Raw genomic sequence first — 15,514 nt, forward strand, 5'->3', positions numbered from 1 at the left:
TGGGCAATCAAGGCATGGAGATTCTGGTTATCCACTTGCAAGGCTTGTGTTGTGGCTCTGAGTATCTGGTTCTCGGTTTGTAGGGCTTGCGTAGTCACTCGGAGGTTTTGGATCTCGGCATACAAGGTTTCCATGGTTATGGGTACTCCCCCTCTTGCTCCGTTCTGGTCCATGTCATCTGCCATGGGAACAGATTCGAGTAGGGATGTTGGTTGAGTCAAACTGTCCCGTCCAGAGCCGGAAGGACGAGGCTGAAGCGTGGGTGCAAGTAAATCTCATTTTATTAGAGTAATGGATACATCAAAGGCATTGCGCTTCATAGAAAATCCTGCGCTAACTCACTAGAATCCCTAACTACACTCTAGACATGCTCTGCAGCGTGTGAAGGAAGTTGACTCAACGACTCCCCACTGTAAGTGGCAAGCTTAAGAAGGGAACGTTTTCGAACGTAATCTCTGACTCCTTTGTAATTCCTGTCTTTGCCCTGTCCGTTTCTCGCGGCGGCAGGAGCGAGGGGACAAGGGGCGTGTTTCCAACGGTTCATCGGAAGACACCTGCTCCTGAGCAACAGGCTCAAGATCAGGGGGCTGTGCCACACTGGTATCGTCCTTGGAACTGCTTGGCAAGGGAGGAGCTGGCACTGTTTCTGGAGCTTCCCCCAACAAGTCTTCTGCATCAGCTGGGGGTGGCGCGCTCTGTTCCTCGGACAGTGCGGTACCCGTGGGAACTGGCTGGTGTGCAGGCTGACCCCCTTCCGCAAGGTCCTGCTCAGGCTCAACAATTCCCAACTCTTCTTCCTCTGGCAGCGGAGGCACCTGAAACTCATGCCTCCCCCCTCCCTGTCCATTCTGGGTTAGCTGAGGCTCAACAAGGGGAAGCCGGCCTAAGTGGTGATGGAGCAAGAGAAGCCGGCGTAAAGTTCCATTGCATCCAATTGCCATTCAGGAGCCTTTGGGATGGCTGAAAGCCAGCTCAGCCAGGAGCTGCATGCAGGAATCAGAATGTAAAAGCCTACCCTCACAAGTACTCCTACTGTGAAGTAAGCCCTCTCCATTGACTTCTATTGTATCAATTTTCTTAGACTGACCTTTTCCCCCAGCATAACTGTTGCCTGAATTGGGACCTGTAGGAGCACTCCAAACATAAGTTGGATGTGGCCTAAGTCTCCTCACATCAGCCCTTCCCCTGACATGCCCCCAGAACACCCCTTTTTGGGGACTTATGTCAGCTTCACTTACACCAGTCTCGGCTGAGCTTGCAGAGCCCTGACTGAGTTAGTCTGGGCTGGCTGAGCTGGGAGATCTGCCACATCCAACTCTCCTCAGCACGGCATAAATGTGATTTGATTGCGCCCTAAGTCTCACTCCTTCTAATACTATACCATATCTAATACCATACAGTACCATACCATGCTAACAATAGCAATACTACAAACAAATTATTACCCTCCAAATTAATTTTGTAAAAAGAAAATCAGAAAGGAATGTTTCAATTTACATTCTAAGAAAGGAATAGACAGAAAGATGGGAAAAGGGGGAAAGAGAAAAGTGGAGAAATCAATGTTATAATTGGTTAGATCTGTTACAGCATCCATGGTTTTGAGTTTCATGTGTGTGTGTGTGTGTGTGTGTGTGTGTGTGTGTGAGAGAGAGAGAGAGAGAGAGAGAGAGATGTTTTTATTTGTCTTACTACTAATAAAACATTTTAAAAGAAACAGACAGAAAATATCAATTTCTTAATTTTATTCTTTATTTTTGTTCCAGCCCTTCACTTTTGTCAATTAAAGAGACAATTAAAACGTCAGTTTCTTAAGAACACTGTGTGCCTACATATTCACTAAGGGTAGAACCCACTGTACAATTAAGTATCCTACTAAGTGCACATCAAGCTTAAGAACACTTAACTGTATACCACATTGAGTTGTATGTGTACCTAACATTTCAAGCCCATGCACAGTGTTTGTTTTGCTTTCAAGCACTTATATGCAGTCTATGATACAATAAATCAGTCGCACAGAGTCTGCCATAACAAATGCTTTTTAAGCCAAGCAAAACACAACACAGAATGAAACGTACATCATTTTCTTGATTAACTTTGATGAACCTTCAGTCATTATCCCTTATAGTAACAGTAAATTGGAAATGCTGCTTTGTTAGTATTACATGCATAGGCAGTTTTCATGAGTCATAGAATTTATGGCTACTAGCACTTGACATTGATAATGAAATACCATATTTTGCCTTTTGTTGGAAGTAAAATACACCACAGCTGCAATTATACATTTTCTGCTTTATGCAAGAGGATGAAAATGGAAATGGAATGCCTTCAAGTTGATTCCGACTTATGGGGACCCTATGAATAGGGTTTTCATGGTAAGCGGTATTCGGAGGTGGTTTACCATTGCCTTCCTCTGAGGCTGAGAGGCAGTGACTGACCCAAGGTCACCCAGTGAGCTTCATGGCTATGTGGGGATTCGGACCCTGATCTCCCAGATCATAGTCCAACACTCTAACCACTACACCACACTGTCTCTCACCGGATAAGTAGTCCTTTTTTAATTTTTTTTGCCTTCATGAATTTTGTATTCCAGAAGTAAATTACCTAAGTCACACCATAACAGGACAGGACAAAGAGGCCAGTTTCTACTCAAAATAATAAATGGACACAAATCTGACATCAAGAGTGGCAGTACAGAAATGAGAAACGTTTCAACTTTCCAGGACACTCTATAAGAGACTTTAGAGTGGCCATACAGGAGCAAAGGAACTTCAAAGGGAAACTGTAAAATGAATACACAATTGCAATTCATCAAGAGGTTTAATGCAATCTCAGACCGAACCAAGACAGAGGATTATTAGCACATTGTATGTGTTAATTGGCTTACCAATGCCAAGATGTCTGGATTACCAATCGGTTTGTGAATTAACACTGTTAATTAGGTACTTATCACTCTATGCTTTTCTGCATTCCATTTCCCTCTGAACTCAGGGTTTTACAACCTCCTCCCCCACAAACCCATGTGTTTATATACATTGTATGAAGATTTTTTTTGTCTCCCTCTTCACCAAACAGTGGCTTGTTCAAAACAGCTTGTGAATGCCGAGTTTTATTTAAAGAAGAGAACACCAGAGACTACAAATGCATTAATATGCACTTGTTTCTGTGCATATTGACAAGCTGAAAGGGAGTGATAGGGAGCGGCAGCAAGCATAGTCATCAGAAGTCCTGTGGTGGGCTCAGCACAAAATGCAACCATTAATGAATCCTAGGAGACATTCCAGGATTGACCTTCATAACTCTCAAAGAAGCCACTGCAACTTCATTAAAGGAGGCGGGGGCGGGGGCGGGGGAAAAGGAGAGAAGAATTGGAAGACTTACTAGGGGGTTCTTATAAAATCACAAAATGGCCTTATGACATGAAATGAAATTTGAATTTACTGTATGTTCTGCAGTGGAACTCTAGCCTAAAGTTAACACCTCTCAGCACTTATCCTCTTGTGATCTGTTGAGACGATGTAACCTCCAAACCTTGCTGCTAAGCAGGTTAATTATATTGCTCAGAAAACTTTCAAAAAGATAATACCTTGGAAGCTTAGGATCTGCTACATTTAGAAAAGAGTTCAGAAAAAATGTTTTTTAAATATCTGCTTTCCCATGATAAAGCTTGCAAGACACTTACACTGAGCATTCAGATGGCTGATTTTTGAAAAAGGTTTATTACCATTCTAGGGTTTTCATGAACACAATTAAATATTTCACCTTCAAACTGGCTTCTGTCAGCATATAAGTGGTTGTTACCAGAAGACTCGGCATGATTGTATTGATGTTTATATGGCAGGATTTCATGGTTAGTACAAATCATAAAAGCTATGAAGGATGAAGCATAAATGAATCCAGCTTTAAAAGTGCTGGAAGCTAAAGTTTTAAAACTCATGCTGCAAAGTGAAAAATGAAATTTAACCAGGCAGTTTGGTGAAGGAGAAGTAATTTATTGGATGTAAGATGAAAAGCTGTGAGAGTAAACATCAATTTCATCTTAGACATATGTCACTGATTGATGTTTGCTCTGCGATGCAGCCTGGAGGTAAAGTCTTTGAAACAGCATAGTAGGTACTTTGTCTGTCTGAGGGAAAAAACACAGTTTGTTAAGTTGCTGGTTTTTTGAGACCCTGCTACATCTTCATGTTCAATCAAAGCGAAAAGAGTAAATCAGAGTAATTGCTTTGGCCTGCCGCGTTTCTGTTTGTAAATGGTGGAAAATTATTGCTGAACCCTCAAATTAATTTCTGTTTAAACTAGGTGAAAAGTCCAAAAAGTCACTTGCAGCCCAAGTATAGCATTTTATTAATCATGCCATCAATCTATCAAAAGCTGGTACTTTGTTTCATTATCATGACGACTTACACTTTCATTTCAAAATGCTTTTTAACACTGAGGAATGTACAACTGTTATTTCTGGCAAATCATCATTAGCAATCATATACCATTAGCAACACAGACTTTATAAGTAGTCGTCATCTTTTTTTGCTGAAAATGAAATTGATATCAATAAATTGGCCAAAAAAGGAGTTGGACACAACTGATTGAAAGGCAAGCAAGTCTAATCTGTGCCTTATTAGGTGACCATGCAATTGAGCAAGATAATTATCCAACATTACTGTGTTGATTAAAATGATTATTCATATGGATATATGAAGCTACTGTATACTGAAGACTATTGATCCATCCAGTATTGTCTACTTTGTCAGGCGGTATATCTCAGCCTTGTTACCTGGGGGCCATACTAGATGTTATGTGGAAGACAGATGTGGAGGGGAGGGGCAACATGGAAGAAATTAAGTTCTTAGGGGAGAAATTCAGTTCACATATCTACCTCACTTGCACTTCTGAAACAGTATACAAAACAAAATACAGCTATCCATACTTCTCTGAATTGTGTGATACAGTTTTTCAGCCTCCCCAAAATGTTTACAAAAATGTGTATGTAAAGGGAAAGTATTCATAAAAATGCATATATTAATGAAAACAATATACAAAAATGCATTGTTAGGGGAAATCACTTGCAAAAATGCGTATGCTAGGGAAAATTGCATTTAAAATGCATATATTAGGAGAAATATGCATTAAAATGCTGATGAATTTTTGTGAGGACTTTTTAACACAACATTTGCAAAATGATGCAGAAATGTGGTGAATTTAAGATTGGAAAAATGAGAAACTGAAATTGACAGATTCATCCATCCCTATTCGAAATGTAGAAGGAATGCATCTATCAGGGCTGGCACCATCCTGTACACACACACGCACACAGAGAGAGACCCTGTTGAGCCACCTCGTGTGTCAATGTGCAGGCCTGCCATCACACAAGATGGTGGTGTGTGTGTGTTGATGCCCACCAGTTTGGGTGATGGTGGCATGTGCACTGATGCATGAGGTGAAGCAAACGGGAATATTTAAATGCCCACCAGCTGTGTGCATATGAGGGGGTGATATTGGCTGGGACAGCAGAGCTCCCGGTCTGCAGTCCCCACCACCATCTGGTCACAGCCCATGACCCAATGCTGGCAGAGATTGCAGAGTGGGAGTTCCACCCTCCTAGTTGCAGGGCCCTCAGCCAGCGCCCAACCTGGCCACCTGCTGGTGTTGGGCCTGGCATCTGCCACAGCTGGAAGCAGCAGGGAGATGCAATAGGCAGTGGAAGGACTTGTATTTTCTCCCTATCTGCTACTTTGCTCCTTTAAACTGCACCTTCCACCAAAGCTTTTTAGACGTTCTGTGGAGAGAAGTCTACTCAGACCCAGATGTCTGCTGAGCATTTGTTTTGCCCCAATGACCTTTAACTGGAGATGCTAGGATTAAACCTGGGACCTTATCCATGCAAAACATATGCTCTACTACATATGCTCCAGAAGAAGCATTTAGGGAGAGTGGTACTGGGAATAATATGCATAACTTTCTTGCTGAAGTTGATGAGATTTATTTAACTTTGTAAAATATTTACTGCATAATAGACTTCATTTTGTAAACAACAATTCTTGACAAACATGCAAGAAAACTTTCTGAATGGTAGGTTCACAATGCACGTTTTCAGAGAGAGAAAAATGCATAGCACCTAAAAATCATACTTTAGAACAGTTGCAGTCTTCATTTTTTCCTAGAATTAAAGTAATGTAAAATTTATTAAAATTAAGGTTAGTTGCCCTTTCTTTTTCAAATACAAGAGAAAAACCCAAATTTGCTAAGCTCTAATTGAAAGTTTCTACAGCTGAAAGATCTGAGTTAGAACCAGGGGTGTAGTCATCCAGGAGAGGGTCCCTATGTCTTCAATGTCCTTTCCTGCTGATTGGAGCCAATCAGAGTGAAAGGAGGTGAGCCAGCCACTAAGACTCTCCACAGTAGCTAACACACTCCCCTTTATTCTTAGCATGGCAACCAAGAAGGGAAAACTCAGCAAAGGAAGTTCAATACATTACAGCATCTTAGTACATTTGCCCATGTACATGCACAGAAAATAGTAATCTAGCTGAAAGGCAACACATGGAAATCTGCAATGATCACTGCAATGCATCACTAAAGGAAAGTACCCCAAACAAAAAAAAGACTGAAATCTCATTTTAGTGTATTATACAGCCACGAGAGCAGCTGTATACTATGGCTAGCATGGATTTTTGCATTCTGCAATGTTAAATTGAAAATACCCCCCATGCCATTCTGATGCTATGCTGATCTTGTTTTAGCAGGGAGGAAGCAACATTACTAAGACAGTTGATGTAGTTCTGATAGTCACTTTAAATATGTTTGATTTACTTTGCAATTTTAAAAAGCAGAGAAATCCACTCATAGGCAAAAAAACCTTGTGGTTTAAGAATGTACCTATAGCCAACAGATATTTCTATCCAACTTTAAAAAGCAGGGAAATTGGGCAGCTGTAGTGAACTGCTAAAACAAGAGCAGCACAGCATATGCCTTGTTTCTGTTATTTGGGCTTATTGCAGGTGTTGCCACCACTCACGATATGCTCAGAGGCACGTTACCAAATTTTTCCCAGTTACACAGGAAGTGGATTGGACTGTGAAAGACCAACCCAAATGGTGTTTGCATTTTGACAAATTTGTAGGGCAGTACAATATCTCCGAGAGGAGGTCAGGTCTCCTGCTCCCCTGGTGCATTCACTATATCTGCCCAATTTCCCTGCTTTTTAAAGTTGGATAGACATATCTGTTGGCTATAGGTATGTTCTTAAATTGCAAGGTTTTTTTTTGCCTAGTAGTGAATAATCTTAGAAGGTTGTATATTCTTAGAAGGGGGACTAGCTGTGAGGGTGCATGGTGTGACTATCATGAAGGGACCCAGCACTTCTCAATTTGCCACCACACTCCCGGATAGAACAAAAAACATTGACTTGCAGATCGCTATGCTACAGGGAAAAGTGAAAAGGCCTCATGTTGAGCTGCACATATTGGGAAAAATCAGAAATCAGGCCTGAGTTACAGCATAGGTGGCCAGCTAACCAACTGTAGTATACAGAGCAACATTTCAGTTCCTGTAGGAGTGTTTCATTCTTTGCCATCAAGTACATAAGAAAAAGAAGGAAAAATAGTCACTATGATGTGAGTATAGTGAGTGCTTTAAAAGAATAAATGGGAATTTAGGGTAGCATTTTTTTATATCACTTTAAGTTATCTTTTTGTTTCACCCTTTGTAATTGGCCTTTAGCAATAAGCACCCAGTTCTGCTCTACTCATCATAATAACTGCAGAATAAAGAAACTCTTACTTCTTGCAGGCAAGCGAAACATGCTTCTTTATTGCTGGCTCAGTACAGAACACAAGTGAAACTGTAAAGCAAAGCAAAGTCCAGGGGGTGAAATCTAACTCTAGCCCATAACACAAAGTTTTAATATTTAACTCTTCAAGGGTCATGTTACTGTGTGGGCTGTTTTTTTCAGGTTCACGTAAGTAATTACAGGATGATTGTGATAATGAAAAATCCACCCTCAATTAGAGAAAGTCTTGAGTGAGCAGACTTTTGGGGAATCTTCCAGATGAGGCTTTTATTGTGCACTTGCACTGCCGTATTCACTAAATTTTTCAGAAGGTCCTTTTCTTAAATTGCTCCTGTTCTTAAAACAAGCTATCGTTCTTTAAATGTAGGTTGTCTTTATCTGTCATGTCACAAATTAAAAAAGAAGACAATTTTCCAAAAAAATCGTAGGGTGGGCGGTGCCCCAATTCCCTCCTTCCTAGCTACAGGACTGTGCTCTGTGCATCAGCCTCAGCTGCTGCTGGCTGAAGACATTTTCTGCCTGAAGGAGAGTACCAAGTGATGTCCCCATGCACGTCTGTTTTCCCAACGTTTCCTTAACATTTTTTTTTACATTTTATGTGATCTTTCACATGGTGTAAAACCCACTTCTGGAAATCTAGTGGAATCAAGTTGAAGTTTAGCACTCATTTCCATGTTAATTGCTTTCAGAAAAAAAATCTGTTTGCAACCCCATTAACCCCCCCAAATCATGGGAATTTGGCATTTTATTTTCCCCACAGTTTTGTTGGGATCATGCCACTGCCATTCAGGTAACAAAATCTGGGGCGATATTCCAGCATACAGAAGTGTGCATGCACATAAAGAGTGGAGAGGAGGCTGAAATGCCCAATGATGTCCACTGTTGTTGTGTCACAACACACCCACTGGTGTGAATGAAATTTAACATAGCATGATGGTCTATTTTTGAAAAAATCACAGTTCCGTAACACAACAGATACTGCAATGTGAAAGGAACATTAGAAATCAGGACAGAAGTGCTAACATTATAATCAGGAAAAATGACACATCTGAATGCAGCCTAACACACACCATTTACTACATCAGTTTCAGCCTTCATAGCCCTCTTAATTTGTATAACAGTGGTTTCCAAGAGACAGGACTTTTCATTTTTTAATTATTTTTCAAATAAAAGAGAAAAGCAGGGATATGTTAAACAGTGTTGTAAATTAATTCAAACCGAATACAATTCAATTAAATCCTGTGGTTTTTATATTGACAAAGTTACACCATTGTCAAAATGTCCACTGGTGCAAATTCTCGGGGTCTGCATTGATTCCAAAATTGTATAAATAAAGCTCAGTTATTTCAGAAAATCTTTAATGAGGTATTTCTTCTTTCCTAGAGGTGCTTATAAGCAGCTGTCTGATTCATTAACATGAAATTCCACATTTTTCTTTTCCATAGTCCCACAGATGGTAGATGTGCTGTTTTCCATGCTTTGGCTAACAATAGATGAGATTAGTAAAATGACAAGAAGAAAATACAGAGTGATGGTTATGCATATGTTAACTATAAAGGAATTATATGTGAATTTAAAGTTTTATTGGATGTAGCTTTAAGATAATTTTTTTAGAATATGCTACATGTATGCTATTGTGCTCCTGACAGAATTGCAAAAATATACCCTAATGTATCTGCAGTATATGTACTGATGTGGAAGAAGACATTTATCCACATTGGGTGGGAATGTATCCAGGTTAAAAAATATTGGAAGGATATTCTGCATGGTATCAAAGATTACATATAGGCTATGAAATTCCATTAAATACATGGAACAGGGCTTTTAAGATTGTAACTGTCCCTGAAAGGCATCCAGATTTTGCTTCACAAATCAGGCTGCTTCACCTTCCTGATGTAGGGCTAGCACTGAACTTTGCCCAAGGGTAGCAGTGGCCCAACAGTTGCGGCCGAGGGTTGAAATAAGATGCGGACACAGCAAACTGGGTTGATCAAAGGGCCACTTTATTAAACTATAACCAAACCCCTTAAACCAGTGATTCCCAACATGGGCCGTAGCGCCCCCCTGGGGGGCATTACAGCCTTTCGGGGGGCGTTGGCATGACTACAAACTTTAGGAGGCGTTTGGGTTCATTAGGGGGGTGTTGACATTTGGCGGTCTGATGCAACAGTTGAAGCATTTAAGTTTAATTTTATTTAATATACAAATCATTAATTTTTAAACTGTTTTGTCCCCAGTTAGAATGTATTTAATAGTCTCAATTCATGGAAATAACACTATAAATAGTGTGTGCTCTTTAGTAAAGAAATTCTGAATAGCGGCCAGTGTCATATCAAGGAATGGGGATATTAACCATTCCCCGGCACTAGGTAATGTTCCGATGCTGTCATGAGGGATGTTGGATCCAATCACGAGAGAGTGTTTGATAAGCTGGGTGTATTGGTGGAGGGCGCATTCTTCCAACGGATGAGTGCCGTTTGCAAATGGGTGACACAGACAGTCAGTTATTCGCTGGTTTTCTTCAGGAATGGGACATACTCACTACCCGTTGTTTCTGTGATGTTTAAATGAAATTGTTTAATGAAACAATGCCGATTAACTTAATGCTTTTGTTGTGAAGTAACACAGTGTATTCTATTGGTTCATACTGTGTGGACTTAATTAGTTTTTGCTTATGTTTTTAGGATTTGTGAAATAAGAAACAACTCCTATATCTGCATTGGCATATCCTTAATCTGAGGGGGGCGTTGGGCACAAAAAGATTTTGCAAAGGGGCGTTGGGTTGAAAAAGGTTGGGTAACGCTGCCTTAAACTAACCTGCAGAGGGGAAACATAGGTGTGGGAACTGTCTATAAGTAAGCTGTTGCAATACAGCTCTTGGATGACCAGCCCCTACTGGGGCAAGAGCAACCATTCTGCTTACCCCTTACCCCTGCCATACCCTGTAGTTGAGCAGGAGGGCCTTCCTACATCACCATCCCCCGGGGCCCTACAACTCTGGTTGGATGAGGTAAATTGGCCCCCAAAGCAGCCCATATCCTGCCCTAAAGTCCTGATTGACAGGCCTCTGGAGCCACCAATCAGCTCTAACAGTGTCTAAAGGAGCCACCTAGCTGACCTTACCTACTTTCCTTCCCGCACCTTGCCGCCACCAAAAGGGGACAAATTTCTATTTAGTCCCCTTTTACCCCACTGCTGAGAACCACGTCTAGCAGACATCTCTGCAGGTAATCTAGAAATATATATGTCATTCCCTGCATCTGTCAGGTGAACTCAATCAGCCCTGTACAGTTCAGCCCAACCGTGCCGTATATTGAGGTGATGTAAAGCCAACCCCCCATGTGCCAGAAGAGCCAACCAAATCTTCCGGTTGACCTTCTTGTGTGCCCTATCTATCCCTCTCAGGTCCCCCAAACAATGCCAGACTCTGCAAGGGAGTATGTCTGACCATATCCGAGACACCAGAGGCGAATGTTGCCTCACAAACTGCATGTCCTCACATGCCTGCAAACTGAGGGCCTTGCCCTTAAGCTAACAGGTCATTCCCACCCAGGTGAATGACCACAACCTGCAGAACAAACCTTGCTGGAATAACATGGGTAGGAGCCCATCCCAGTGCATCCCTCGCTGACCAAGCCACTGAACCGTGGCCCACTGACTGAGGCCCAGCTGGGGAAAAAAACATGACTTTGCGGCCCTACAGCCAGCCCAGAAGACCATGCTATGGCCACAGATTAGGATGTGCATCTGCTCCATCCCCATCCAGCCACCTGCCAAAAACACAATAACTACAAACAGTTAAGCTTCTGGACCTCCAGGCTTACCAAAGAGGCATATATAACTCCTGTAAGCCCCTGATTTCCACCTTCCAATGACCTGCATACACGACTGTGAAAATCCAAGCTGAGCCACCGTAGAGGCAGCTCCAATCCTGAAAGAGTGGGTCTCAAACCCTGCTGGGTCCATACCCAGGCCCTGAAGTGCTAGCCTGGTAAGCACCCAAAACTGAAACCTTGTAAGGGGAGACCCCCCTTCATGAATAAACAAATACCCAGGTCCTCAGGCCCTGGCCTCCAAAAAACATTATAATGCCCTCACAGGGCAGATGTCTGGTGCTGGGGCAGGAGACAAAACCATGGTCCAACCCTTGTGCCTTTGGTCTTGGACCATCGTAACTTAATATTAACACAACCCCCTTCAAAACTAACATCAGTCCACAGGAGGGCACATAGAGAAAAGTCCAGCTTGGACCTGGCAACTACCTCCCCTATCCAGAAGGCTCCAAAAAATAGTGTGAGGGCCGCTGCTTGAAACAGCTGGACCTCATAATGTGACAAGCATATGTCAACCCATCGGCCTAACAGACCCATCAAGAGGTCGGGTGAAAAAGGACAATGGGGATCCCATTAAATACATGGAACAGGGCTTTTAAAATTGTAACTGTCCCTGAAAGGCATCCAAATTTTGCTTCCCAAATCAGGCTGCTTCACCTTCCTGATGTAGGGCTGGCACTGAACTTTGCCCAAGAGTAGCAGTGGCCCAACAGAAGTGCTGCCTGAGGAGTGACCTGGGGTGGGATGGCAGGCAGCCACTTAACTAATGTGTGTGTGTGTGTGTGTGTGTGTGTGTGTGTGTGTGTGTGTGTGTGTGTGAGAGAGAGAGAGAGAGAGAGAGAGAGAGAGAGAGAGAGAGAGATCATGTTCTACACCATTCAATGCACGAAGTGGAACAATTATCAGAACAAGGCAGCTTCACACCTTCATAATGGTTAATCCTTTTACAAAGGGGCTGGATTCTCTGTGACAGCACAGTCTTCATGCCTTTGTATGCAAAACATGCAGCCTTCACAGCACATTCATACTGTTCTATGAATGTAATCATAACTATCACTCTGCAATTTCTTAATGCACATGTATGAGTTATAACAGTCCATAAGGGGGACTAGCATCAAGGATAGCTTGGCTGAAATTTTTGTTTTCTTTCAATCCTTCAGTTTTAGTTGAGCGGCCAAAAGGATAAAATTCTGGCCAGGCTAATGAAATTCTGATGGTTTCATTTGTACTTTCATGATCATAGCTGATACTGAAGATCAGAAGAAGGTACATTACTGTGAAAATCTCTGTAGTATATCGTTTTAACAGTTCTTTAGGGAGCTTGTTAATGAAAAAACTATTTTAGAATCTAATCAGAATGCTGTTGATTTTAAGCAATATTCACACTCTAAAGCAGTGATGGGGAGCCTGTGTTCCTCTAGATTTCGCTGGACAACAGCTCCCATCATCCCACATCATTGGCTCTGCTGATTGGGACTGATGGAAACTGGAGTCCAACAAAACCTTGAGGGGGCACAGGTTCATCCACACCCGCTCTAAAGAGTTGTAATAGAAGGAATTGTTTCTATTTGCCCAGAGTTTTAATTCCTGTGTGCTTTAAAAAGGAATCCCGTTTTTTCTTGTCAAATATGCTTTGCTAGATCCTCTGTTTTATTTCACCACAAAGATCTGTTCAGCATAGGCTAGAGGCTTCCCAAAGGACCTCACCCTCCTTTTGCCCAGAAATTGTGTGTGTGTGTGCATGTAAAATATGTATTTAAGAACTTGAACCTTATTGGCATCCATATGAATCATGTTCTTGTTTTCTTTGTCATTTGTGTGCTAATTAATACTTCTCCACATAGATATTGCCACTATAGTTTGTTTGGTTAATTCTAGTTTTCTCTCTTTCATTTGGCCCAGTGTCTATGACCCTGACAGAAATATGCTGCGCAGGAAAGAATGGGAAAGAAGAAATCAGGAGACCCAACATGAAGATGGCATATTTAACACCACTTACTCCCTTTTCAGTGAACCATACAAGGTATATATTTTTCCCAGCATTCCTTCCCTTTGTTTGGCTGTTGACATGTTCCTCACAGAGAGTAGCAAACTAGGTGAGGCAATATCTCTTATGGGGCACATATTTATTTGGGGAAGTGATTTAGAAGAGTCCATTTCCCTAAGTTAAAATAGAATAATCTATATTTAAAGTTTCCCTTACAGAAGCCTGGGCAACTTTTCCTTGAAAACCTCCAAAGAAAGAAGATGCCATTGGTGGCTAATTCTATGGTTGATCTGCTTTCGTAGCTGGGATGTTTAGAAATGTTGTAATTGTGGCGTCACAGTAATTTTGCAGTCTATCCCAATTTATCATCTGTGTACTTGCAAAGGATGACAAGAGACAGAAAGAAAGTAATAGACAGAAAGAAAGTAAGGTTTGGTGAATACCCTCCTCACAAAATCCTACCTGCCTCCTTTATAATCAGTCAGTCTCAGTCTGCCTTGTCTAATTCAGCAGTGCAGGCAAGCAAATCCCTCATTACATAAACACAGTCGGACAGCCTTTCCCCCCTTGAGCCAGGCTAATCCACATCAGCAGTACACTAGTTATGTTCCTGCCCATTCCAAGTTGCCCTGTTCACTCAGGACATCAGGTGGAGGTGGCAGCCATTTTATTTTAATAAGAGGGGAAGGAGAAGAGATTCACAGTTTCACAGGTATAGATTCACAATGAAATATTGTCCTTCAGCATTTTCCGCTGGCTCTGACTAGAAGCTGAAGAGGAAGGGGTAGGTGGCACTGGAAGGTAACTCAATTGTTGAACGGAATATCTGCTTAAGACAGGGAAAAGGCTGGAGTCCCCTCTATCCCAATTCCAACTTCCTTGCCCAAATAAAACATCAGGCTGCAATCCTATATACACTTGCTGCCTAGTAAATCATACTAAATATAGTAAAACTATAACATCCATAGGATTGCACCATTTTACCTTTATTTTCTTCTGATTAGTCAATGTATGGAAGAGTCAGTTGTAGGGAAGGGGGGATGTGGCAGGATTTCTTTGCTGCATTGGCTATTTAATGTTATTCCAAACCCAGCAGCAAAAGGAGAGGTTGCATTGTTCGATGATAGATTGAAACAAATGGTGTAGTTTCAAGACAAGTATGGATTCTTAAAAGCGCTTAAAACTGCTTAAAATGTTTTTGTTTAGGCAAGCCTGTTTAGACACATAGATGTTAATATGTGATCTTTTTAGCTGTTGCTGTTTTAATTGTTTTTAAAATGTTTTTATTACTTGTGATTAACTGTTTTATCAAAATTTTTAATGTTTTTTGTAAATCAACTTCGAGGTTTTTTACAATCAAGTGGTATATAAATTTTGTTAAATAAAAAAATGATTACAGGACTGAATCGGCCTCGGTTGATCTGATGGATGACCTTTATTGGGAGGACTGGTGTAATGCAACTCTGTTATTCTTACTTGATCTCTCAGTGGCTTTTGACACTATTGACCATGGTATTATTCTGAGCTAACTTAGTGAGATAGTTATTGGTGGCACTGTTTTACAGTGGTTCTGATCTTATCTTCAGGGTCAGTTTCAGATAATAGCACTGGATGATTGTCTTTTGCCCCTCTGGTAGTTGTGCTGTGAGGTGCTGTAGGGTACCATCTTGTCCACAATGCTGTTCAATATCTAAATGAAGTCATTGGGAGTGGTCATTAGGAGATTTGGAGTGAGGTGTCATCAGTACACTAGTAACTAGCTCTGTTTCTCTGTAACATCTGAATCAGGAGAGGCCGTGCAAGCCCTGGACTGGTACCTAGACTTGATGGTGTGCTGGATGAAGGACAATAAACTGAGTCTGAATCCTAGCAAGGAGGAGGTGCTATGGGTGGGTGGTTCTTGAGCCC

The 15,514-nt window shown here is 41.5% G+C and overlaps 1 protein-coding gene across 1 annotated transcript in view; it reads left to right on the forward strand.

Annotated features, from left to right (window-relative positions):
- AFF3 (ALF transcription elongation factor 3) overlaps positions 1-15,514 on the forward strand; it is a 424,912-nt gene that overhangs the window by 49,937 nt on the left and 359,461 nt on the right. Inside the window, exon 2 of the mRNA XM_061626864.1 lies at positions 13,522-13,642. Within this exon, the coding sequence (XP_061482848.1) occupies positions 13,522-13,642 (121 nt within the window). The remainder of the gene's footprint in view (positions 1-13,521; positions 13,643-15,514) is intronic.

Source organism: Rhineura floridana, chromosome 5 (assembly GCF_030035675.1).
Source record: "Rhineura floridana isolate rRhiFlo1 chromosome 5, rRhiFlo1.hap2, whole genome shotgun sequence".
NCBI classification, from domain to species: Eukaryota; Metazoa; Chordata; class Lepidosauria; order Squamata; family Rhineuridae; genus Rhineura; species Rhineura floridana.